Here is a 27,128-nt window from a genome sequence, read left to right as displayed (position 1 = left end):
TGTGGGATTCGATTCTGGGTCTCCAGGATCGCGCCCTGGGCCAAAGGCAGGCGCCAAACCGCTGCGCCACCCAGGGATCCCAGAATACTTAAGATTTAAATAGAACTTCAGAGACCTGAAGGTCTCTGGCTATAACAAAAAATCTTAACATTTCTGTCACTGGAGGAGTCCTGGAAGGAGAGGAGCAAGAGAGTGTCGGAAAAGGAATTTGAAGAAATAATGGCAGAGAATTGTCCAAATTTGACAGAAGACATGCATGTACATGCGAGCAGTTGGGTGAACATCAGCAATTCTTGGCTCCCACAGGGCTTCACAGTCCTTGGTTTTGTCTCAGACTTGCTCTCATTCTCCTGCTCAGCTGCCGTATTTCTTTTCAGTTTTCGAATCTCCACCACATATTCTCCTAGTTTTCATTCTCAGCTTATGGCCTTGCTTCCTGTTTCTATGTTGAAAGGTAACAGTTATCCAAAGAAGACTTCCTCAAACTCCCACCACCACATTTAGCTGTTACCTTCATCTCTGCTCATTTATCCTATCTTCTGTTCTGTGCATCAGCACTATCCAGTGGGGCACTATCCTGTCACTAGTCATGTGTGGTCATTGAGTGCTTGAAAGGTGGCTAATGTGACTGAGGAGCTGAATTTTATTTTATTTTATTTTATTTTATTTTATTTTATTTTATTTTATTTTATTTTATTTTATTTTATTTTATTTTTTTAAAGATTTATTTATTTATTTATGATAGACATAGAGAGAAAGAGAGGCAGAGACACAGGAGGAGGGAGAAGCAGGCTCCATCCCGGGACTCCAGGATCGTGCCCTGGGCCAAAGGCAGGTGCCAAACTGCTGAGCCACCCAGGGATCCCCCTGGGGAGCTGAATTTTAAAGTTTGAATTCTTAGTCCTCATCTTATTTGATCTTTCACCAACATTTGATATAATACTAGTTCCTCCCTCCTTTTTTTTTTTCTTTTAAGATTTATTCTTTCATTTGAGAGTGAGTGCACACACAAGTGGGAGGAGGGGCAGAGGGTGAGGGAGAGAATCCTCAAGTGGCCTCCCTGTGAGGGTAGAGCCCGAGGTGGGGCTTGATCCCAGGAACCTGAGATCATGTCCTGAGCTGAAATTAAGAGTTGGACACTGAACTGACTGAGCCACCCAGGCACCCCCTCCCTCCACTTTTAAACACTTTCTTCAGCTGTCTTCCAGGATTCCACATTCTCTTCATATTTGTTCCAACTACTTATTCCTTTTCAGCTTCTTTAGCTGGTTCCTCTTCAACTGACTGACTTCTGAATGATGATGTGTCCCACGGCTCAGCTCTTAGTCCTCTTCCGTGGGAGTGTATATTTACTCTCCTGGGAGTCTTATGTAATATCTTGACTTGTGTGTTGGTGACTCCCAGATTGAAGTCTGCATCCTAGACTTTTCACCTGAACCCATATCACCACCTTTTTATTTGACATCTCAATCTTTTGGCTGTCTGAAAGGCATCTTAAACTGTATGTGTCCAAAATTGATCTTTCCTCTACGCCAGTTCTTGCCCTAGATGTGCCTATCTCAGTTAATGACTACTTCATACTTCTGTTTGCTTAATCCCAGAATTTTGGAGTCATCCTTGACTTCTTGTTTTTACACTCTCCATATCAGTGCATGTATTAGCTATCCCTTGCTACATAACAAATGACCACAAATGTAGCAGCTTAAAACAGCACATATTTATTACTTCATCGTTTTTGCTGGTCAGGAGTCTGGGCATGTCTTAACTCCATGCTCTGCCATCAAGGTGTCACCTGGCCTGTGTTCTCATCTAGAGATTCCACTGGGGAAGAGTCTACTTCCAAGTTCATTAGAATTGTTGGCAGGATCCATTCTCTTGTGGTTTAGGACTCAGGGCCCCAGCTTTTTGCTGGCTGTCAAGTGGAGGCTGCCCTCTACTCTAGAGGCCATTCACAGTTCCTTATTACTTTGACTTTTCTAGTGTGGCTGTTTGCTTCATTAGGTCACGAGGGGAGTCTCTAGACTGAGTCTCCTGGCAGGATAGATATCATGGAAATGATGTCTCATCATCTTTGCCATGTTCTGTTGGTTAGAAACAAGTCCTAGATCCTGCTCACACTTGAGGGGAGGGTATTATACATGAGTATAAATATCCAGAAGCAGAAATCTTGAATACCACCACCATAGTGTCTACCTGCTACAGTATATCAGTAGATCTTGTTAGCTCTACCTAGAAAATCTATCCCCACTCTACTTTTCACTACTTGTGCCACCACTCTGAGAAGGTAAAATTAAAGGCGTGAAAGTGATTATCCCTTCTGCTATGATACAGATATTATGAGAGTTGAGTATTCTACCATTTATGTGATTTTTACCCTTGTATTTGGCATCATCCTCTTTTAAAGCAAAAAATCTGGGAGTGATTTTGATCCTTTCCTTCACCTCCTTATATCCTATTCTCATATCAAGCCCACCAAATAAATGTCATATTCATTCTTTTCTCTCTGTGACCAGCCTGCCATTGTTGCTCACCTAGCTTCAGCACTAGATTCTTAGCAAGTCTGTGTGTTTCCATGCATTCCTCTTAATCTATTTTTTAAATATCAGCTGGGTTTTTTTTTTTTTTTAAAGTGTAAGTCATATCATGTACTACCTTCTTAAAACCCATCAGTGGCTTTTCCCATTGGACCTCTTGGGCCTCCCTGATCTGATTACTGCTCACCTTCCCAGTCTCACCCTGTTCCTTTCCTGCCTCCTCAGCCTTCTAGCTTTACCTAAAACTCCAGGTGCATCCTTACTCTAAAGCCTTTTGTACTCACCCCTCCCTCAGTCCAGACTCTTCTTGCTGTTGTACCCTAGGGCTGTTTTCTTTTCACCCGTTAGATCTCAGTTATACCACAAGAGACCTTCCCTGATCATCCAGTTCAGGCAGGTTCTCCCTGTTATTTTTCATAGTTCTCTTTTCCTTTAGAGCAGCATGCATCATTTTTAGTGCTGTGTGTGCCCCTTGTTGCATTTGCTCATTTTTTGCCTTTTCCACTCTACGTTCTCCAAGGTTGGAGACCTTATTTGCTCACTTAGCTCAGAGCTTTGCTCATAGAATGTGCTCAAATAAGTGTTTATCAGGTGAACGGAAGAGTAAATGAATTATTTATTTCCTTCACAAATATTTGTTTCTGGGAATATTAATGTCACTTCTTTTATGTGACTGGTGTACCTCACGAGCTACATTTGTAATATTTTTTTTCTGCTTGTACTTAATCAAAACATGATTTTCACAGCTTTATGTATTTCATGTAAATGTTAATGTAGTTTCAAATAAATTTTTACTAACTCATGGAAAGTAAAAATACAGTGACTCCTTTTAGAAAAAGTATTTCTGGAACTTAGCTTATAAGTTTTATCATCATTTATATTCTTACATAAGCATATTTCAGCAATTGAGCTATTTTTTTCCACAATCCTGTTAACCCAAAACTTTTAACTTACATTAAAAAGTAGTCCCCATTTTATGTCACCCAAGAGTCCTCTTACACAAATGGTCTTGGTCTCGTAGGTTAATATTTCCAATTGAAACTTCATCACTGAATTTCCTTAAGCAAAAAAGAGTTTTTAAAAAAAATGTTTAAAAAGAAAAAGTAAGGGGGCATTTGGGTGGCTCGGTCGGTTAAATACCCGACTCTCGATTTCGGCTCGGGTCATGATCTCAGGGGCATGAGATCGAGCCCTGCGTTGGGCTCTGCACTGAGTGTGGAGCCTGATTAAAATTGAACAGCAGGTAATCAAATGAGGAGAAGGGTATCATCTAATCCAGTAAATTTTAAAACAGACTCACAGGAACTGTACAACTGACCCCTTTTTTACCCCATGGAAACCGTATGGGTGAGATTCTGAGAACTCTACAAATAACCCCAAATATGGAAAGACAAAAACTGCGTGGGGAATCATTGTTTTTTCGCTCTTGTAATGGAGGGGTAGGAGAAGTTATTGCTGAGAAAGTCTGGGTGAAAAGAGGGGAAATTGATTGAGTGGTTGACTCTGCCCACATGTCAGAGCTGCTTCTGATTTGGGTTATGCCTCGACCTAGGACACTTAAAATTTCCAAGGAGAGCAGAGTCTGGATGATTTATACTAATAGGCTGCGTACTCCCCCATCTGAGTCTCAGCATATCCTCAGACTTCAGAACAGTGGATAGAACTTAAAATACCATCTTTCACACTAAAGCTAAAATGGAAGGATAAGCTAAGACAAGTTTATCTTAGATATTACAGAAAAAGAATTAAGAAATCACCTGCACTTTGCAAATGTCTGGAGAGCAATATCTATCTAACCACAAGCAAGATGAAAGAAATGATGCTATAGCTAACGCAATTATTCTATGATGGAAAAATAAAGAGGAAGAAAGCAGCATGTAAATGCTGACAACTGGTCATAGAAGAAAAATAGGGAGATTGCTTCCAACTGCTTCATGCTGCATATCAATTTAATGAGAATTTGAATTAAAAAAAAAGCGAAAGACATGAAAATAATAACAAAGATGAAATGGGAGATTACATATCTAAGGAAATGTAAAAAAATTATATACAGCAAAAACTAGAATGAAAATTGAATTACAGCTTTATAGACATTCCAGCAAATACAGGTTGAAATAATTAGTAGAGCAAAGACACCTGGAAGACAAGAGATCTAATATAAAGATAATTGCTGTCAGTGAAGTAAAGAACCTAACAAATAGGACAGATTGAAATAGCACAAGAAGTTTTAGGAAAATTGTATAGCTGTCCAACAAGATCTGATTTGATCAAGTTATTTTAGAAGTTCTTTGTCCTTTTTAGAACAAAGGACAAATTCTTGGGTGGGAAGCCTCAGGTAGTTCTGTGCCTCCTCTGGCTAGGGTCATGTTTAAGCCTTTGCCATGGTCTTTGGATGGTCAGACACTGTGATTGGAATACCAGGCCACTATGGGTGGTGGAAGAATGTACCCTGTGCCATGATGGTTATCATGATACCAGTCATCAAGGAGGAATTTGTGAGAGAGATGGCTGCAGTTCTGGAAGACATCTGTTTCTGCATTCCAGAAATTTGCCTTTGCTTATCGATTTGTCCAGGTCTTAGAACTAGTTATTCAGTATTCTGTTTTCTTGGACTAAGCTCCCACGAGAATTTTGGTGATTAGAATTTCTTATGTTTTATTGCATCAGTATTGTTCTTGACTTGTGTTTGCGTCTCTGGTTTGTGAAAAGAGTCACAACCTGTTATGTAAGATCTTTTGGTAGTTCATCTGTGCCAGGTTATCGGGACCTGCCAGTGCCTTACTGTCTCTAACAAGCTCGTGAGCTGACCTGTCATTGACTAAGAGGAGCAAAATTAATTAAGATACAGATTGAGCACCCTCCATGTCACTTGAAAGAGAAGTGAATTAAACCATCTAGAGATTTGGGCTCCCTTTGTTTTCTTTCCTCTCTTTCAAGCTTACAGAGACAGACTTGAGCATTAGGGGTATTATATGTTTTCAGAAGCCAGGCTAGTCCTCAGGAAAGACCTTCTATAGCCAGAGCTCCATAAAATTATTGCAGTGGTATGTAGTCCATTTTGTAAAGACATTACCCTGCATGGATTTTAGTTATTTCTACCTAAGTAAAATATAATACTGTGATTTTAAAAAAATAGAGAAGAAAGGAGGGAGAGGGAGAAGGAGAGAGAATGAAAGTAACTGAGAGTTCTTCAGCCTTCCAAACAGAAAAGCAAAGCACATGGAAGGAGAAAAAGTCTTACTGGCCTTGGGTTCTCCATCACAGCATTTACTACCACTGTTATTCAAGGGAGCAGCATCTGAAAAAAAAAAAAAAAAGGGAGCAGCATCTGCAAAGTCCTGATGTCAAGAAAGGATGGCTGAGATATTATACCCAGCCAAGACGTCATTCACCTGTAGAGCTAGCAAGGAGATACTCGTAAACATAAGAGAACTTAGGAGAAGGAGCACATGTGAGCGCCACCAGAAAACAACCACTTGGCAGTAAAATACAGCCAAATAAGAATTAAAGACTCAAGGAGAAGTTGTGGTAAGAGGACGATGGTGAAGAGATTGCTTCAGCTAAAATATATGATATGGAATCATAGTAATAGAGTGGAATGTGAATATTATAAACTTGGACAGGGTAAAGTTTACATAAAAACTGGGAGAAGAAATGGGAGGAAATGTAAGATTTTCAACTTTCAAAGCAGGAAGTTAATGGATTCTGTCCAAAATTAACTTAATTTTGTATGTAACTTAAAAACAAAAGTGAATCTAACTTCTAAATAATTTTTCATGTATTTTTTAAAATGTGGAATATTCAAAGAATGCAAAAAATAATAGCTGGTATTAATATAGTATTCGTATTCAATAAATGTCACTTCTTTTTTTTTTAAGGTTTTATTTAATTATTCATGAGAGACACACAGAGGCAGAGACATAGGCAGAGGGAGAAGCAGGCTCCTTGTGGGGAGCCTAATTCGGCACTTAATCCCAGGACCCTGGGTCACAACCTGAGCCAAAGGCAGATACTCAATTACTGAGCTACCCAGGCGCCCCTGACTATTTTGTTTTAGATCATGTATAAAATATTTAAGACAGAAGGAAAGATTTGGAGAAGAATGATGAATACACCACCTAGGTTAGGAAGTAAGACACTGCTAATCTAATGAAAGACCCCTGCCATGCCCCCTTCCAGTCTCAAAGATAATCAGTATCTTGCTTTTGTGCTGTCATTTGTTCACTTACATATCTTTAGACTTTTAATATATACGAACATATGTTAGAGTTAATAAATTTTCTGTTTAGTTATTACAGAAACAGTATTCTGCAGTTTGATTTTTAGGCTTAACATTGTTTTGAGATTTGTGTTGAGAAGGTATTGTTTGAGTGTATTTATTTTTCACTCTAAAATTCTATTATATGGTTATGCTATCATTTATTGATCCATTTTCTCTTGATGGACATTTGTTTTATCCTTTTTTGCTTATTATATCAAGACTTTCTTATATCTTGTTTGCATAATAATGTTTTCCATAAAACAAAAAACTCAGATTAGTCAGGGAAACTTAGTGAAAACAAACATTTCTAAAGTAGAACAAAAGCATTGGTTTCTTTTGGGTTTCTTTTTTCTATTAAATTAAATACAAATTAACACCATTTATTAAAAGTATCATCTATAGCATGATCCCCTTTGTATAAATATATACTGTCAATGTATTCTCCTGTTTGTATATATGCATTGAAAAATGTCTGGTATGATGTTTACTTAATGTTTGTATTTTAAAAATCTTTAAGTGAATTCATAATAAAATTGAAATGCCAAATGATATTCTAGCTTTCTTAAAAATATGACTTTAAGAAATCAATGAGATAAAGAAAAGGAAAAGTTAGGAATTATCTTTTACTTAATCATCATTCCTTTTTCAGTACTTGTCTTCAATTTCACATGGTTAAACAAGAGAATTTATGGCAGTAAATGTCCCTTCATTATAACACAACTTGCAAGTGATTTAGACTGTGTGTCTAGAAGATGTTTTCAGGAAGCACTAGAAACTTCCAGTAGGTTTTTTTTTTCCCCTCATCCCAAGGCTGTGCAGTCCAGCCCTCCTACTCAAGTTCTGATATGCTCTGTGGACACAGCTGTGAGGTTTGTTTGTTTGTTTTCAGAGATGCCTTATCTGCATGGCACGTGTAATGAGCATCTCCCAATTGCATGATATCACAAATAGAAGAATATAAGATACTCTGTTGTGTCATTTGGGTGAAAATGTGATCTGTTTGTTTTGTAGGTATGACCTTGCTTCTAGGGAGTGGCTTGCCTTGAACCGTTCTGTGAACAGTGTGGTTGTCAGATATGGCCATTCTTTAGCATTATACAAGGTAAAATGTCTCCATTTTGTACCAGGCTAGAAACTCAAGTCTTCCACACTTACTTTATTGTATTATGTGGTTGAAAAGCTATATAGTATTGGGGTTTTGTCTCTAAGGTTTTTTTCTTGTGTAAAATACACATAACGTAAAATTGACTGTCTTAACCATTTTTAAAAAAATTTTTTTTTTTATTTATTTGAGAGAGAGAGCATGCATGCCCAAGCACAAGCAGTGGGGAAGCGGGGAGAGAGGGAAGCAAACTCCCTGCCCAGCAGGGAGCCTGACATGGAGCTGGATCCCCAGAATCCTGAGATCGTGACCTGAGCCAAAGGCGGGCACTTAACCAACTGAGCCACCCAGGCGCCCCTGTCTCAATCATTTTTAAGTATACAGTTCAGTGGTATTAAATACATTCCTAATTATAACTATCACCACCATGCATCTCTGTAATTATTTTCACCTTGTAAAACTACAACTCTTGCCCATGGAACAATAATTTCCCATATCCCTTCTCCCCTCCTGCCCCCGCCCCAAGTCCCTGGGAACCACCATTCTACTCTATGTCTCTATAATTTTAACTTCAGTTTTGGTTTTTAGTTAAAGGGAAACTTTCTATTATGGAGGAGTGTATATAACTGGCTAAGTTGTAAGTGGAAAATTGAAGTTGAAACCAATTTAACCTGACAGATTTTAATGGATTGAAATTGTACCAGGATATTATGATTGTCGTACTAAATGGTTAAAAATTAATACTGTTTAAATTAGCTATTATGTTAATGAGCGGGTTTAGCCAAGAATAGCCACATTGCAATATAGCTGAATAATCACTTTCATTTCCTTTTTTTTTTTTTTTGGATTATGGGAGGGTGAGGGAACTCTTCAACTTAATTTTTCCAAGCCATTTTATACAGTAAGAGATCTCATATGAGGAAGTCCAAGAACAGTGGTGAAGTGTTGGAGATACAGAGTATGATGTTTTATTTTGTGCCTTTCATTCTTCTCTTAATAATTCACTGAAAGGTACATTTTTTACTAGCACTTCTTTTTTTTTTTTAATTTTTATTTATTTACGATAGTCACAGAGAGAGAGAGGCAGAGACATAGGCAGAGGGAGAAGCAGGCTCCATGCACCGAGAGCCCGATGTGGGATTCGATCCCGGGTCTCCAGGATCGCGCCCTGGGCCAAAGCAGGCGCTAAACCGCTGCGCCACCCAGGGATCCCTACTAGCACTTCTTAAGCTAAGAATAATATCGAGGTTTTGAACTTCTCTTTTTCATTCTTAGATTTGATGCTTTTGATGTTTTTTATAATTCTGTTTACATTTTTTCCCTAGGATAAAATATACATGTATGGAGGAAAAATTGATTCAACAGGGAATGTGACCAATGAGTTGAGAGTGTTCCATATTCATAATGAGTCATGGGTATTGTTGACTCCCAAAGCAAAGGAGCAGTATGCAGTGGTCGGACACTCAGCACACATTGTCACATTGAAAACTGGCCGAGTAGTCATGCTGGTCATCTTTGGTCATTGCCCTCTCTATGGCTATATAAGCAATGTACAGGAATATGACTTGGGTAGGTATTTTTTTTTTCTAGTGGATCATTTTTGAATGTCAAATTTAAAACCTTTATGCTTATTATTATGACTGTTTAACAAGATTCCACCTAACTCTGACCCAGTACTTTGTCTTGGAATGCAGTTAATGTTGTTGTGTTACCAGTGAAATTCAGATTATTGTTGCTACTATGTAGGATATACTTGTTACCGTCAATTTGGTGAGGAGTCAAAGATGGCACTAAATGCTTTCAGTGTTTTTTTTTTTTTTTTTTTTAATGCTTTCAGTGTTGAGAATAAATAAATAAAAACAGTTTGGAACAACAAGTATTCTGAAGAAATAAAAATTTAGATAACCCTTGAGGAATTGGTTTAATGGACCATGATTTCCCCTTAGTGTGTAATCTTTCCATTGGTTAAATTTTATTATATCTCTTGTGGTGGTATGGGAGCATCACCTATAAATTGATAGTTTGAGAAAGTAGGTCCATAAAGTATATCTGTATATTGGTCACTGAAGGTCACGGGGTATTAAGTGTTCAATTGCAGGAAATCTGAGTCTTTTAAATTTAATTATTTTCCTACATGATACATTAGAACGTTTAACAGATTGATGTTTGGCCACCTGGCTTTGTTAATTTTTTTTGTATATTTTTTTATTGGAGTTCGATTTGCCAACATATAGTATTAACACCCAGTGCTCATCCTGTCAAGTGCCTCCCCTCAGTGCACGTCACCCGGTCACCCCAACCCCCCGCCCACTTCCCTTTCTACTACCCCTTGTTCGTTTCCCAGAATTAGGTGTCTCTCATGTTATGTCACCCTCTGATATTTCCCACTCATTTTCTCTCCTTTTCCCTATAATCCCTTTCACTATTTTTTATATTCCCTGAATGAATGAAACCATATAATGTTTGTCCTTCTCCGATTGACTTACTTCCCTCAGCATAATACCCTCCAGTTCTATCCACGTTGAAGCAAATGATGGCTATTCGTTGTTTCTAATGGCTGAGTAATATTCCAATGTATACATAGACCACATCTTCTTTATCCATTCATCTTTTGATACGGACACCGAGGCCCCTTCCACAGTTCGGCTACTGCGGACATGACTGCTAGAAACATTGGGGTGCAGGTGTCTCGGTTTTTCACTGCATCTGTATCTTTGGGGTAAATCCCCAGTAGTGCAATTGCTGGGTCGTAGGGTAGCTCTATTTTTAACTCTTTGAGGAACCTCCACATAGTTTTCCAGAGTGGCTATACCAGTTCACATTCCCACCAACAGTGCAAGAGGGTTCCCCTTTCTCCACATCCTCTCCAACATTTGTTGTTTCCTGTCTTATTAATTTTCACCATTCTCACTGGTGTGAGGTGGTATCTCATTGTGGTTTTGATTTGTATTTCCCTGATGTCAAGGGATGCGGAGCATTTTCTCATGTGCTTGTTGGCCATGTGTATGTCTTCTTTGGTGAAATTTCTGTTCATGTCTTTTGCCCATTTCATGATTGGATTGTTTGTCTCTTGGGTGTTGAGTTGGATAAGTTCATTATAGATCTTGGATATGTCATTTGCAAATATCTTCTCCCATTCTGTAGGTTGTCTTTTAGTTTTGTTGACTGTTTCTTTTGCTGGCTTTGTTATAAGATTTAAATAGCCTTCCTTTAAAAATAAAAAGATAAAAGAAATTTTTAAGTGTCAAGTCTCCTGAAATCCCTTATTTAAACTAATTGGTTATTTTAAGTATTAGAGTAGGAGCCTACAACATTTGCCTTTAACTGTTTTCCTCTTCTAGCTAAGAACACATGGAGTATATTACCTACCCAGGGTGCCCTTGTCCAAGGGGGCTATGGCCATAGCAGTGTCTATGACCGAAAGACCAGGGCTCTATATGTTCATGGGGGCTACAAGGCTTTCAGCGCCAATAAATACCGGCTCGCAGATGATCTCTACAGATATGATGTGGATACCCAGATGTGGTGGGTGCTTTTTCTTGAGCTTTTACTCTAAGGTGTGAGTTCTGGCACTCATCGGGAAAATATTGGGCAATATTTTTGTTTTCAGGCCTAGCAGATTATTCTCTTCAGTGCTGTAGATAGAGAAATTGGGATGGGAAAGAAGCAGAAGGTCATAATGTAGCCAGTATTTATTTTGTAGCATTATTTTATAATTTTGTAGTAGATTGATTAGAAAATTGATTAGAAAATGCTTGATATTTTTTTGACTGGTTTTTCAATTTTCACATTCTCCATACCTCTATAAAATTTTAGCTGGTCAAAATCCTGAGGAATAAATTGTTCTACAAAGCTGTAACGTACGCACATTGCTATAATTAAGTAAAATATATCCATTTTTTAACCTTCTCTTGATGACTAAGGTGTCATCATTGGGGTTAGCTAGTGGCATCGTTGCATGACATCATCAAACAGAGATGGTCTCTTCCCTCTGCTATAAAGTGAACTATATAAAGTATGCTAATTTTAACAAATGTAAAGCAAATTTATTTATGAAATGATGTCATTATATAAAGCAGTGGTTTCTCTTCTTTCTTTTTGTATTTCTTTACATATTTGAGACCATGCTGTAGATATCATTTTACATTCTGTCTCTCATTAAAATGTCTGTCATTTTTACAGGCTGTGTATATACTCTGTCATGTGGATGTACAGAGACTGGGCAGTTGGAAGTTTTGGTTTCTAGCCTTTGTCTTATTATTAAGGCATTGCATATAAGCTTTTGTCTCTATTTTTTGTGATTTCTACCCAGAAACTGGGATTATAACATATTCAGACCTTATGACTGAATACTCTTAAGACTCTTAAAATGTTTTATTAAAATTCTAATAAAAATTCTAATTTTAATAAAAATTCTGGTAGGCCTAATTTAAGATTTTACTATTTGTTGTTGAGAAAGTTACTTATATAGAGAGAAAAATCTAGAAGTATTTGCACATTTGGATCTGAAGTTTAAAAAATGGTTGTGTTTGTATTAGCAAATAGATGATAAACATTCTACAAAACTAACCTTGTATTTATTATTTTTAAATAAACTCAAAAGGACCATTCTTAAGGACAGCCGATTTTTCCGTTACTTGCACACAGCTGTAATAGTGAGTGGAACCATGCTGGTGTTTGGAGGAAACACACACAATGACACATCCATGAGCCATGGTGCCAAATGCTTCTCTTCAGATTTCATGGCTTATGACCTTGGTAAGTTTCCCAAAGCCATTTTAACTTCAAGAATCTTTTTTTTTTTTTTAAGATTTTATTTATTTATTCGTGAGATACACAGAGAGAGAGGCAGACACACAGGCAGAGGCAGAAGCAGGCTCCTCAATGGATCCCCATGCGGCTTGATCCCCAGACCTGGGATCATGCCCTGAGCCGAAGGCAGACACTCAGCCGCTGAGCCACCCAGGCGTCCCTTCAAGAATTTTTATCTATAAGCAACATTTTTTCTTTTCTTTCCTTTCCTTTCCTTTCCTTTCCTTTCCTTTCCTTTCCTTTCCTTTCCTTTCCTTTCCTTTCCTTTCTTTTCTTTTCCTTTTTTTTTTTTTTTTAAGAGAAAGAGCAAGAGCAGGAGATGGAGGGGTAGAGGGAGAGGAAAAGAAAGAATCTTTAAGCAGGCTCCATGCTCAGCACAGAACCAGACTGGGGGCTTGATCTCATAACCCTGAGATTATGACTAAAGCCAAAATCAAGAGTTGGATGCTTAACCAGCTGAGCCACCCAGGTGTGCCTGTAAGCAACATTTTAAAACAAACTGAAAATAGCACTAGTTAAAAATGGTCAGGCCATTTGAAAGAGGTCCAAATGGTATTTTTTAACATTCATGTGGCAAATATTGTAAATCTATTTTTTGAAAAAGCATTACTAATGTATTAGGTTCTTGTTTATGTTTCTTATGTTTTTAATGTATTTGATTTCTTTTTAAAAAAAAATATTTAAATTTAATTTGCCAATATATAGTAAAACACCCAGTTCTCATCCGATCACATGCTCCCCTTAGTGCCTGTCACCCAGTTACCCCATCCCCCCCTCCAGCCTCCCCTCCGGCAACCTTTTGTTTGTTTCCCAGCATTAGGAGTCTCTCATTGTTTGTCTTCCTCTCTAATTTTTCCCCACTCAGTTTCCCTCCTTTCCCTTATACTCCCTTTCACTGTTTAATATATTTTTCTATATTAAGTTCTTTTAAGTGAAATCACTCCCATTAATTGGTTGGATGTTAATTTTTGAGGGTGAGTTGGGTGACCAGCCTCTCCTATGTTACAGGTGAATGCCTTATATAATAGTTGTATGTAGTTGTGACCACTAGCATTACGTTAAGTTGGTTTAACTAATAGCTTTATCTCATTCCCTAAAAAACATATTCCTGAAGTAATACTTTGACTTGGAATTTTATTTTATTTATTTTTAAAAGATTTTATTTATTTATTCATGAGAGACACAGAGAGAGAAAGAGGCAGAGACACAGGCAGAGGGAGAAGCAGGCTCCATGCAGGGAGCCTAACATGGGAGACATGGGACTTGATCCTGGGACCTCAGGATCACGCCCCCAGCTGAAGGCAGGCGCTATACGCTGAGCCACCCAGGGATCCCCTGACTTGGAATTTTAAATTTTTTGGTGTGGTAATATATTTGACCATAAGAGGGCAGTATTTGTTCATGCAAAATAAATACGAGAAATTCTCTTGTGCAAGTATCATCAATTTTTTTTTTTTTTTTTTTTAACAGATGTATATGTGCCCACCCCTGAGCTTGGGGATTATAAGATGAGTAAATTACAGAGCTTGGCCTCATAATGGTGGAGGCAGAGAACTGAGCAGACAATACAATTGCAATTCAGGGTGTTACTTGCTCTGAGATGAATATCTGACAGTATCTGTGGGCATGCCTTAATTCAAGAGAGTAAGAGTTATGGGCAGGGAAAGCCGTCTTGAGTAGGGTCTGGATTCTGAGGAAGTCAGCTAGGTGAAGTTAGGTAACACTTCCCACGTGAAGCAAGCCCTTGTACAGAGACACAGAGGGAAAAAGAGACCCTACCACATACTTGAGGCCTTTGAGTAGTTTTGGCTCTATCAGTTGCACATCAAGGAGAAATGGCTTCCAGCAGAACTAGAGAAGAAAGCAGCTACCAGTCTAGTCAGATCTTGAGAGACCTGTTATGTCATGCTGAGGAGTTTGGGGTTTTGAAGAATCTTACAGAAGAGGTCATAGGATATTTGTACCTTAAGAAGATCTTTTTGTGGCATTGTGGTGAGTAATTGGGAAGGGGCAAGATAGGAGTTAGGAGGCTGTTGCAAAGTCCTGAGGAGTGTTGGAACCAAGGCTGTTGAAGTGGCAGTAAGGGTAAAGAGAGAGATGGGTTTGAGAACTGCTGGGAACTTGAGGATTGTTGGGGTGCACATCTTTATGGCCAGGTAATTGGTGTGGCCGTGGTAAATGGTGCTTTTTACCAAGGCTGGAAGTAGAAAGAGAGGGTCTGGGTTGGGAGGAAGGGAGTAATTTGGGTTTGGGGCCATGTTCAGCTGGAGATGACTATGGGACCGAGCCATACCAAAGTCATTGGGAAGCCCTACGCAAGGGTGAGCCTCTAGGGAGCATGTATGATCAGGGATGAGCAGAGAGCCAGAGAATGGATGGATAAAGCAGTCTGAAGGAGAGTGAACACTATGCAGGCATATCAGAGAAGCAGGAGGAACTTAAGGTAAGATTGGTGACCCATGAGAGAGTGGTTAATAATGGCTGCAGAGGACTTAAGGAGAACAAGGACTGGAGAGCCTTTTGTTTTTTTTTTTGTTTTTTTTTTGGAGAGCCTTTTGGATTTAGCAACAAAGATGTCGTTTGTTAGCCTCTAGACAGGGAGGAGTAATCCAGACTGCAATAATGTAAGATGAGATGTACACCATGAATGTTGACTATTTTAGTAAAAAAAAAAATAACCCCCACTTTCTTTGTGAAGGGAAGAGAAGGCATAATGCTGTGTTAAAAGTCAGGTGTAACAAAAGGAAGGAGTCCCTGCCACCCTGTGGTTTTAGGAAGGGAAACAAAGTGGGTGGGCAGAAAGCTATGAGAGTTGATGGCCTCTTCTCCATGTGAAGAAGACCACAGAGTCTAGGCTGGGGAAAGGAAGTGAAAGCTGCTGTTAAGGTTGGGTAAAAGTCTGGACCAAGTAAAATGGTTGCTTAGTGAGTGTGAATGTATGAGTGTTTCAGAGAGGGAGTGTGAGTGAGGTTAGCAGGGTACTGCAGTGCTAGTTGGATTAAGGTCCAGAAAAGAATTGATAGCATGAATCAGAACAAAGGAAAATCAGTAGATCCTAGGTGTTCTAAAAAGGAAAGGACTGGGACGCCTGGGTGGCTCAGCGGTTGAGTGCCTGCCTTTGGCCCAAGGCGTGATCCTGGAGTCCTGGGATCGAGTCCCACATCAGGCTCCCTGCATGGACCTGCTTCTCCCTCTGCCTGTGTCTCTGCCTCTCTCTGTCTCTGTGTCTCTCATGATTAAATAAATAAAATCTTTAAAAAATAAAAAGGAAAGGACTTTTAAAACATTAGATGAAGTTGGAAATTTATTTATTTATTTATTTATTTTCATTTTTTGCATGTATTTTCCTGTTTTACCTACTGAATTTGGACAAATCAATATGGAGTGGAAAAAATTATGAAACCCACATATTTTACTTAAATGAGTTTTGGAAATTATAAAATTTCTTGTTAAGAAGCGTTTTAGTTAAAATTGATGGGCAACAGAGTGAGTGATGTGAGTATCATGGATGTTAGATGCATTCATGAATTAGAATTACTGTATCGTCCTACCCTTCTTCCATGCCCTGCTCCTCTGCTGTTGCCACATTTTACCTCAGAAATAATGGTGTGATTAAGAAAAACCAAGAAATACATCTTATGAGGTTGTACTTGTCACAGTCTTCTCCCCAAAGAAGATGCCAGTTCCTACTGATCTTGAAGAGTGGTTCTTTCTGAAATGTGTTTTTCTTGCTCCTAGCTTGTGACCGCTGGTCAGTGCTTCCCAGACCTGATCTCCACCATGATGTCAACAGATTTGGCCATTCAGCAGTCTTACACAACAGGTAGATGTTAAAGAAACACTTGCTCCTTTTCTCTTGTGTTTAAAATGAAAATGAAGTTGAACATGAAAAAGTGGAATGGGACTTACATATTATTTGGAGGATTCCCTCAACCCATTAGTATTTTTGCAGAATTATGTAGGTATGAATTTCCTGATTTATATTTAAAATATCTGGTGTGGATTTACTTACTTATAATGCCAAGTTTGTTGGGTGATTTTGTTAGCATGTAGGAGTATGCCATGTTTGGTGCTATCTGAATGCACGGGACAACAAGAGTTACATGCAGTTACTATCTTATGCCCTCTGCTATTCACTGTTGTTTGTGGTACTTGGGTTATCAGGTTTCTCATAGTTGTATCTGAGTGGTAATGAGAGATTTAAAAAAAGAGAGGGCACTTCAGATGGAGGATAAGATAGAGGAACAGAGATGGGGAGATTGTGAAGATTCATATAGATAAATCTGTAGTCTTTGGGTATTCTGAATTCTGTATTTCATTTCATTGCATCCCTCATCGCTCAAAAAGGCCTGGCCTGAGCTAAATAAATCTGCCCCAGGAGAAGGAAGATCCAGAATGGCCACTCTGCCTGTTCTTCACAGTTCTTCTCTGATTTAGGGCAGCCCGGGTGGCTCAGCAGTTTAGCACCGCCTTTGGCCCAGGGCATCATCCTGGAGACCTGGGATCGAGTCCCACGTCAGGCTCCCTGCATGGAGCCTGCTTCTCCCTCTGCCTGTGTTTCTGCCTCTCTCTCTCTCTCTCTCTCTCCTCTCTGTGTATTCTCATGAATAAATAAAATCTTAAAAAAAAAAAAAAGATCTCTGATTTGTTGGGGCACCTGGCTGGCTCAGTTGGTAGAGCATACATGAGAGACACAGAGAGAGGCGCAGAGACACAGGCAGAGGGAGAAGCAGGCCCCATGCAGAGAGCCCGATGTGGGACTCGATGCCGTGTCTCCAGGATCAGGCCCTGGGCTGAAGGCAGCACTAAACCGCTGAGCCACCGGGGCTGCCCCCTGGTAGAGCATACAATTCTTGATCTCAGGGTTGTGATTTTGAGCCCATATTGGGTGTAGAGATTACTTAAAAATAAAATCTTAAAAAAATAATAAAAATAAAGATTTGTGATTTGTTAAACAGCCTAATCATGTTCTTAATTTTTCCCATTTTGTTTCAGCTTTTATGAATGTTGCTTATTTCACCTAAAATTCTGAGCCTTATCAGTCCTAAAACTATTTAGATGCTATAATGCCTACATTATGTTAGGTTTCCTTTGGCTTTCAGAATTTCTGTTATGATGCAAGATGAGATGAAGACCTGGAATTAGGAAAGATGAGCCAGCAACATGTCTTGGGGATTTCAGGAAGGAAGAATTGACAGAATTCAATTTATTCAAAATAAATTGAGAATTTAGATGTTGGGAAAAGGTGACAACTTTTTAAAGTACTCACTTAGCTGTAATTTAGTGATAAATGTGGTTTTTCTGTGAGAACATGTGATAGTATAGACTGAAACCGTTATTAATTTGAAGTGTCATCTTAAATTGTAAGTTGATACTTCCTCAGTGAGGAAAACCTTGAAGTTTTCTAATGAGTACCTCTTAATGCTTTCATCTGAAAAGCAGTGGGGCTATTTTTTCATCATCTTGCCTATGGGTACCTGGCCACTGCTTTATTCATCTGCCCTCTTGGTTCTCCTAGTACAGGATTTGGCACATAATAGGTGTTAGCTAAATTGTGGCAGCTCTTAGTATGGTGGTGGTAATTAGCAAATAAATGGATCTTCTATTAAAACATTCTGAGGTTTTATACAAACTCAAAGAAGATTGCCAGTTTCCATATGATATAGTTTAACCACTATTCAAAATTAGTAATGGCTGCCTGACTTATAATAATGTTTTCATTTGTTGTGTAATTCCACTGGTATGTTTGGGCCTATGAATAATCTGTGTGTGTATGGGGCAGAGTTGGAGGGGGCAGCAGATGATGAGAGAGGCCATGGCTAGTTTCAGTTTTTGAAAGAATTTACTGAGAGAGAAACTTTGATTCATACCATTTCTTTGTATTCCAAGTGATGGATCCACAGCATTGGGTCAGCCATGCCGCACTTTGTTGCTGTTTTTGTGAGGGGAGTGGGATGAAGAGCTGGCTGTGAGGCACCGGGGCTGCGGAGATGCAGCTGTTCCTTTCAGTTGCCTGCTCCAGGCCTTTTTTTGAAGGGCTCTGTGTACCTCACATAGCCTACGTATAACCAGATGGATTCAGAATTGCTGAAAACACCAGCTGTTTTCAGCTGGGAGGGGGATAGAGCTTACTTGGTTTAAGCAGCAGATTGACAAGTTGAATCCAGACTGCTTAACACAATACTAAACCAATAGACTAAAGATTAAACATGAAGTTCATTTTTGGTAATTGAAATGTGTCCATTTTTAGATATAACAGATGCTTAGAGAGCCACAAAATCTCTATGTTTTAATAAGTTAGTCTTGTGTATATTTGAAGGAAATTGAGATAAGTGAGAGTGAATTACTTGATGCCTCACTGTGAGTTAGTTCTAAACTTCCTGGCAGGTCATAAGATCTCAGAGTTGGAAGAGATCCTGAAGTCATTTGTTCAAAACTTCCACTTAATGCAGTTATCCTCTTTAAACATGTCCAGGGATGGAGAACTCACCTAATAAGGAAGCTCCTTCCTTTTCTGTACACATCAGTTATTAGCAAGTTCTCCTTTATATTTTCTAGAATCCTCTGTTCTGTCTTTTGTGCCAAACTATTTTGTTTCTGTTCTTCAGATTTTCGCAAGAGATTATTATATGTAAGGATAGTGTTATGTCTCCTGCCTATACAGTCCCCAGCCTAACTCTTCCTTTAGGTTCTAATCTGGCACAGTGGTTGACAGGATTGAGGATATCCCAGCAAATGTCACTCCACAGGCAGAGAGATACCATGTATATGGCAAATATGGCCCAGTGTTCTCCATGATACAAACTGCATCATTTGGTGGTATTGGCCTCCCACAATAGCATTTTAAGAACTTTCCTTGGAGCTACTACACAATTGCTTTTGTTTTAAATGTGTGATTCTGCATATATGACCTGTTACCAGCTTTATTGAAGTAGAGTTGTACACAAAAATTAAATATACTTAAAGTGATAACTTTGATAAGTATACACTTCTGAAATCATCACCACAATCAGGATAACATATCCCTCACCCACAAAATGTCCTTGTTCAAAAATGTCCTATATATATTCATGAGGGATATTGCTCCATAGTTTTGTGGGGTGTTTGTGATACATTTGTCTGATTAATACTGGACAGAATAAGTTGAGAAATATTCTTTTCCCCTCTAGTTACGGGAAGGATTTGTAAAGGATTGGTATTACACTTTAAATATTTGATGTTCGGTGGAATTCTGGGACTTGGTGGAATTCATCTGGGTCTGGGGCTTTTTTTGTGGAAAGATTAAAATTTCAAATTCAGTCTTTAGTTGTGATAGGTTTATCTGTTCAGATTTTATGTTTCATGCTAAGCAGGTTTTTTAGGTGTGTGTTTTTTAAATTGTGATAAAATTTTTATAACATAAAATTTACCATCTTAACCATTTTTTAGTGTATGGTTTAGTGGCACACATTGTAAGTACTACCGTCACTGCCATTCATCTCCTGAACTGTTTTCATTGTGCAAAGCTGAAACTCTACTCATTAACCAATAACTTCCCGTACTACCCTGCTCCCTCTCTCTTTGGCAACCAGCATTCTATTTTCTGTCTTTATGAATTGATTACTTTAGGTACCTTTAGTTGGAATCATACAGTATTTGTCCTATAGTGGCTAGCTTATTTCACTTAGTATAATATTGTTAAGGTTCATTCATCCATGTTGTAGCAGGTGTCAGAATTTCTTTCCTTTTTGAGTCTAAATAACATTCTTGTGTATGTGTACCGCATTTTGTTTTTCCATTCTTCTATCAGTAGATGCTTGGTTTGCTTCCAACTTTTGCCTATTACAAATAATGCTGCTATAAACATGGATGTACAAATATCTGCCTGAGTCCTAGCATTCAGTTCTGTTGAATATATACCCAGAAGTAGAATTTTTAGATCAGATTATAGTTCTATTTTTAATTTTTTGAGCAATTAGTTTTGATAATAGGAATTTGTTTCATTTAAATCATCTAATTTGTTGGTATAAAAGCTCCTAATATTTCTTTATATGCTTTTTAATCTCTATAAAATCAATGATGATGTCCCTTCTTCATTTCTGATTTTAATTTAGCTTCTGTCTTTGTTCTTGGTCAGTCTAGATAAAGGGTTGTCAATTTTCTCGATCTTTTCAAAAAACGAACTTCTGATTTCATTAATTTTTCTCTGTTATTTTTCTGTATATATTTTGTTTATTCTCTATATCATTTTCTCCCTTCTGATTGCTTTGAGTTTAGTTTGTTTTTCTTTTTCTAAAGGTGGAAGCTTAGATAATTGAGTTTAGATTGGTTTATTTGTTGTTTTTTTTTTAACATCTGTATTTAAAGCTGTAAGTTAGTCTCTAAGTACTACTTTAACCCTATCCCATAGATTTTGAAATGGCATATTTTTGTTTTCATTTAATTAAAAATATTTTCTAATTTCCCTTGTGATTTCTTCTTTGACCGATAAGTTATTTAGAATATGTTGTTTATTTTTCAAATATATGTGGAGTTCACAGATTTCTGCCTATTGATTTCTAATTTAATTCCATTTTGACGATCAGAGAACATACTTTGAAGATTTCCTTTCCTAAAACAAAACAAAATGAAACACTTACTGGGGGTTTTTTTTTGCCCCTGGATAGAGAATTCTTATTTGACTTTTTCTTTCCATTACTTTCAGTTTCTCATTCTTATGCATTCTGGCCTCCATTGTGTCTTAGCTATTAATATTAATGTGATTCTCTTATATGTGGTGAGCTATCCTGCTTTTGTTGCTTTTAAGATGCCAAGGGCAGGTGCTTAACTGATTGAGCTGCCTGGGCGCCCCTGCATATATTGTAACATTTTGTTGAAAAACAGACCTTTTAGATAATATCAGATGTGGATTCTGATTCCCCCACCATCACTCTGGGGATTGTTGTTACTGTTTGTTTAGTGTCTTGCCTAGACTAATTCTGTAGAGTCTGTCTCCCCAGTGTACCACTGCTGATTTTTTCAGCCCAGTTGTTTTTTCTTGTTTTTATTTTTAAACCTTACTTCCTAGGGATTGCTTCTAAAGAGTCCTAGGGTTTTTTTGAGGGGTCAGGGAGGGAAGGGTTTTTTAGATACCACAGTCTAAGTACTAGTCATATTCGTTGCTCCTAGGTTGATTATTGTCTTTAGTCCTTTTAAGAAGAGAAGTCAAAGAGAAGCTTCATTGTTGTTCTTGTTTTAATTTTCTAATTTCTTAAAGATTTATTTATTTGAGGGAGGAGGAGGGGCAGGGGAGAGGGAAAAAGAGCTCCAAGCAGACTCCATGCTGAGCATGGAGCCCAACACAGGCCTTGATCCCACCACCCTGAGGTCATGACCTGAGCTGAAACCAAGAGTTGGATGCTTAACCAATTGCACCACCCAAGCACTCTGTTGTTCTTGTTTTTAAAATGAAAAATGAATTTGTGTGTGTATTTTCCTTTTTCCCTCACTAGATTAGATAAATGGTCACATACATTATATACTTTTCTTTGTATTTCTTTTTTTCCACATAGCACTATATCCTTCATAGCAGTATATAGAAATCATCTACATTCCTTTTTGTATCTACCAACTGCTGTTGTGTAGATGTATTATAGTTTACTCACATCACATCCTGAATTGATGGACCTTCAGGGACATTTTGTCTGAAGATTATAAAAAACATATCATGCATTTATATATAAAAGTTTCGGTAAACTACTCCTCTCCTTTTATTTTTTTTTTTCCTTTTAGCACCATGTATGTGTTTGGTGGTTTCAATAGTCTCCTTCTCAGTGACATCCTGGTATTCACCTCAGAACAGTGTGAAGCACACCGGAGTGAAGCTGCTTGTCTAGCAGCAGGACCTGGCATCCGGTGTGTGTGGGATACAGTTTCATCTCACTGTATCTCCTGGGAGTTGGCAACTGAAGCACAAGAAGAAAAGTTAAAATCAGAATGTTTTTCCAAAAGAAGTAAGTTTTTTTTTTCTCTTCTTAAAATTTAATTTGAAATCTCATTTTGTCTGAATTAAGAATTAAGAAGGTATTTAGCATATTTTATGTGCATTTTTATGTTCATTTTATTATCCAGAATTGTTTGATAATAACTGGTACAAAGGTTTTAGGGGTGTTTGAAAATTGTTTTGTTAACATCTTTACAATGGATGGGAACATGCCATATGGCTCCTAGAAGCTATCTGTGAATGATGGAGATAAAACCTCCTTGGCATTGCATAGATTTTGTATACCAACACCTGAACCTGGCAGTTGGTCTCAGGTGATGCAATCCTGTAGGACCTTTTTGTGATGATGGAACTGTGTTATATATGCATTGCCCCAGTATAAGAGCTACTAGCCAGAGACACTTGAAATGAGACTGGTGTGACCAATGAACTGAATTGTAAACTTTAAGTTAAGAACTACATGAGGCTGGTGGCTACCATTACTGGATTATGCAGTTCTAATGTTAAGGATGAGATTAAGAAGGCCAACCCAGAAAAGTTATGTTGGAGTAGACAGGTAGAGTTGCTCTCTTTGCAAAGTATTCTTTTCTAGCTTCTCTAGTTGGGCACAGCAGTGATAGCAAGACAGAGAGCTGCTAAGGATGAACAGTGGTCCTGGCTTTTTAAAACCATCCCTTGTTTTCCAGGTTTTCTTCATCTTGCCTACTTAGTTTTGCTTTGACAGTATAGCACAGTGTAATACAGTGATGTAATACCCAAGAAATCCTTTTAAAAAAAGGATTTGCAAAATATTTGTTCACTTCAATTATTTTAAAGAGTGTTGGTTGAATTTCTTAACTGTTAGTGTTGGTGTAGCAAGTTACCTTGAAGGTTATGGTGGATAGAGTCAGCTTACACTCTACTGGAATGTTCCAAATTAAGATGAGCATAAATCCCTAAAAAGGACACCCAGGCAACTGTCCAATGAGTGCTGGAGAACTAAGAGGACCAGAACTTGGTCGGTTTAGACACTGTCTCTTCAAAGGGATAAAATCTGTGAAATTGGGGTTGTTTTTTTTTAAACCAAATTGTAAAAGTTCAAGTTAAATGTCCAAGATTATTGGAAATAATATTTAATTACCTCAGGTGGTTCAACATGAACCCCTTTGCTATGAACTCATCTCAAATGTCACATCCCTGGTTACTTTGCCTTGTGTATGGGCCCAGTCATTGAACTGATGACCAGGGCAGGTAGAGTAACCTAAGGAGAGTGCTTTGTGGGGGTCAGCCCTACCTTGTCTTGCCCATGGGTTCTACCATGTGCCATGTCCACAAGTGGATTGGTAGATAAAGCAACAGGTTGTGCAGCCTCTCTTGTTGCTGAACTTGACCTGTCTAGGGTCAATAGGAGATACAGCAGATCTGTAGTAGCCCAGAAGGTCTCAAACTTGTACTCTTACAGACATGTGTACAGGTTGTAGCTTGGCCTAGTGCCTCCTTTGGGGTTCTGTGGTGCTGTCTGCTTCCTGTGTACAGATTAGCCTTGCGTTTGTAGATGGGAGGAATGGCTTGGTCTTCTGCATTACTTTGTTTGGCTCTCAGGCAACTCTTGGTATTCATTCTATTTGCTAGTTGCTTTTTTTCTTGGGAAGAGAAGTATTCAGAGAACCACACCTACTTCTATTATATCTCACTATCATTGAATTAAATTAACCTATCTTTGTTTTTCCCTCTCTGTGTACTTTTGTCAGGGGTGAGGAGGTTTACAAAATAGTGTTTCTTCAGATTGTTTACTTATTTCTAAATGTTATTTTAACCCGAACACACCAATATATTTTCCTGCCAGTTTTTATTTCCTGACCCTTGTTACCTTTTTTTTTTTTTTTTTTTTTTTTTAAATCTTAGTCTCAGATTGTGCTCAACAGCAGCTGTAAATAGCCTGTGACTTTTCTAAGGAGAAGCGGTCATAGTTGATAAGTTTTTCTTCTTTTCATAGCCCTTGACCATGACAGATGTGACCAGCACACGGATTGTTACAGCTGCACAGCCAACACCAATGACTGCCACTGGTGCAGTGACCATTGTGTCCCTGTGAACCACAGCTGCACAGAAGGCCAGGTCAGGGGTCACTGTTCAAGGGTTGCAGAGGATGAAAACACTCCAGGGGGAGCGGTTCGGTGTAAGATTGTAGTGTGTATGATATAAATACTATCCCAGAGATATTTTTAAGACCTCTAGTGTAGGTTTGGAGTTTATTATTGGAAGGGATGCTATAAACATCCTAATTTCAAAGGTCCTCCTAGCCACAAGGATTGGTATGTAGTATTTTAGAAGAAGGCAGGACTGTTATTCTGTGTACTCCCTTCTCCCTAGGTAGGCATGGCTATAGCTAGATCCTAGATGCTTGGTGTGAGGCTTGTCATGGTGACCTCACTCTAGCTGTACAAGCTTTTGGAAGCAAGTTAGAACTTGAGACTGAAGGTGAATGAGATGACTTAACAAAATCTCCTTGTCTTATATCTTGGCTCAATATAATTTATGCTCACCATTTGTGATTTTTTAAATTTAAATTTTATTTTTTAAAGATTTTGTTTATTTATTCATGAGAGACACACAGAGAGAGGCAGAGACACAGGCTGAGAGAGAAGCAGGCTCCCTGCAGGAAGCCCAATGTGGGACTCAATCCCGGGACTCCAGGACCATGCCCTGAGCCAAAGGCAGACACTCAACTGCTGAGCCACCCAGGTGTCCCACCATTTGTGATTTTTTAAATTCAGGTTATAGGGCAAAAAAAGGTACAGTGATTCAGCGTAGTTTTTGACAGTTTATTCTATAAAGCAGTTCATAAAATATAAAAGTTTCAGTCTGTTTGGGAGGCGTTTGAAAAGCAGCAGGTTGAACACCACCACTTTACAGTAAAGTAGGTTAAAGCATGGTATTTAAAAGAGCATATTGCCTCCTTGCTGGGTCAGGCATGCCCTGTGCAGAAGATTTCAGCATACTGTTTTCACTGCAGGGCCACTTCATCTGCATCTTATTTCTTTGATTGATTAATTAATTAATTTATTTGTAATTTGCTTCCTCAATTAGATTTTGTTGATTTTAGTATTCTATTTATCCTCAGTTGGAGTTCTGTCCATGTATTAAAAGAAAAGCTTTTGCCCACTGTGTTCTAGATCTCCATTTCCAGATATGAGAATTGTCCCAAGGATAACCCCATGTACTACTGTAACAAGAAGACCAGCTGCAGGAGCTGTGCCCTGGACCAGAACTGCCAGTGGGAGCCCCGGAATCAGGAGTGCATTGCCCTGCCTGGTAGGCCTTGTAGGGGCGTCTTAATATGTGTGGGTCCAGAGACTACACACACACACACACACACACACACACACACACATACACACACACCCAATACTGTGCAGCCTTGATTGAATCCAGCAGAAGGAACAAATTTATTTTATCCATTCATTCCCCATATCACTATTGTTATTTAAAAAAAATGAAAATAGAGTTCTTAAGCATTTGCTCCTCCTGTGCTTTGAAATAAAGTGAAGTATCATCTGCTGCTCTGGAGAATGGAATGACAGCTTAGCTCCATATCATCAAGCCTGCTCCATTGTCCTCATTCATCTCTGCTATAGTCACCTGGCAGTAGAATGCAACAGCCTTGGCAGCCAGTCTGCGGGACACTTTATGAAGAGTACTTCTTACAGACCACTGGGACTAGGCACCTTCTGGCATGAAGGAGGAGAGATGCTTTTATCAGTAGCACTCCCTGAGGTGATCTCCTGTCCTGAATACCTCAGTTTATGCCATCTGAGGTGTTCAAGATGAAAGAGAGTTGAGGCCTCAGGCCAGACAACCACAACAAGAGTTCTGTAATATATTTGCCCAACCAGGATTTTGAAGAAAGGGGACATCTTTGGTTCTGCATGGCAGATGAAGCATGCCCAGGGTAGCAGGGTCTGCTAGTCTCCATTTGAATATCCTTTGAAAGTACTTGATTCAGCTTGCATGAGTGTGAGCTTCTCATTCTTTATCTCATTGCATCAAACTTCAGTGCACTGCAGAGTACCTGGGAGTCTTGTCAGAAGTCAGATTCTGGTACTCATTGGGGGTGGGGCCCTAGAATCTACCTTTTAATGAATAGTGATACTGATGCCACACTTGGCAGAGCAGATCTTGATGTGCTCTTAAATGATCCCTTTCCTATGGCACTTTCCACTTACTTCATTGACTGGTAATGGGCATTGTTGGTGGTGTCTCCAGGGTACTTGGTTCTGGCAGAGTTGTCCTGCTCATTCCCTGTCTTCCAGGAAACATACATAGCTTCTGTGCATTTCAGGGCACAGAGCTGAACTGGGTGGATTCAGGGCAATCACAGGAGCATGTTACAGTCTTGCCTTGTGTGCTGCACCTGTATCACTTTGGGGTTGTTTTGTTTTAGGGTTTTTTTTTTTTTTCCTAAAAAGTATCTTTCCA

General features: G+C 38.7%; 1 protein-coding gene across 3 annotated transcripts in view; it reads left to right on the top strand.

The window, feature by feature from the left end:
* ATRN (attractin) overlaps positions 1–27,128 on the top strand; it is a 161,438-nt gene that overhangs the window by 58,556 nt on the left and 75,754 nt on the right. For all 3 annotated transcript variants that reach the window (XM_072800233.1, XM_072800235.1, XM_072800234.1), the window contains exons 7-14: positions 7,807–7,897; positions 9,223–9,466; positions 11,239–11,422; positions 12,501–12,655; positions 16,448–16,532; positions 22,460–22,680; positions 24,646–24,767; positions 25,826–25,964. In XM_072800233.1, the coding sequence (XP_072656334.1) occupies positions 7,807–7,897; positions 9,223–9,466; positions 11,239–11,422; positions 12,501–12,655; positions 16,448–16,532; positions 22,460–22,680; positions 24,646–24,767; positions 25,826–25,964 (1,241 nt within the window). The remainder of the gene's footprint in view (positions 1–7,806; positions 7,898–9,222; positions 9,467–11,238; positions 11,423–12,500; positions 12,656–16,447; positions 16,533–22,459; positions 22,681–24,645; positions 24,768–25,825; positions 25,965–27,128) is intronic.

The sequence above is a fragment of the Canis lupus genome, chromosome 26 (assembly GCF_048164855.1).
Source record: "Canis lupus baileyi chromosome 26, mCanLup2.hap1, whole genome shotgun sequence".
In the NCBI taxonomy this organism is placed as follows: domain Eukaryota; kingdom Metazoa; phylum Chordata; class Mammalia; order Carnivora; family Canidae; genus Canis; species Canis lupus.
This window is presented reverse-complemented; position numbering and strand designations above follow the sequence as displayed.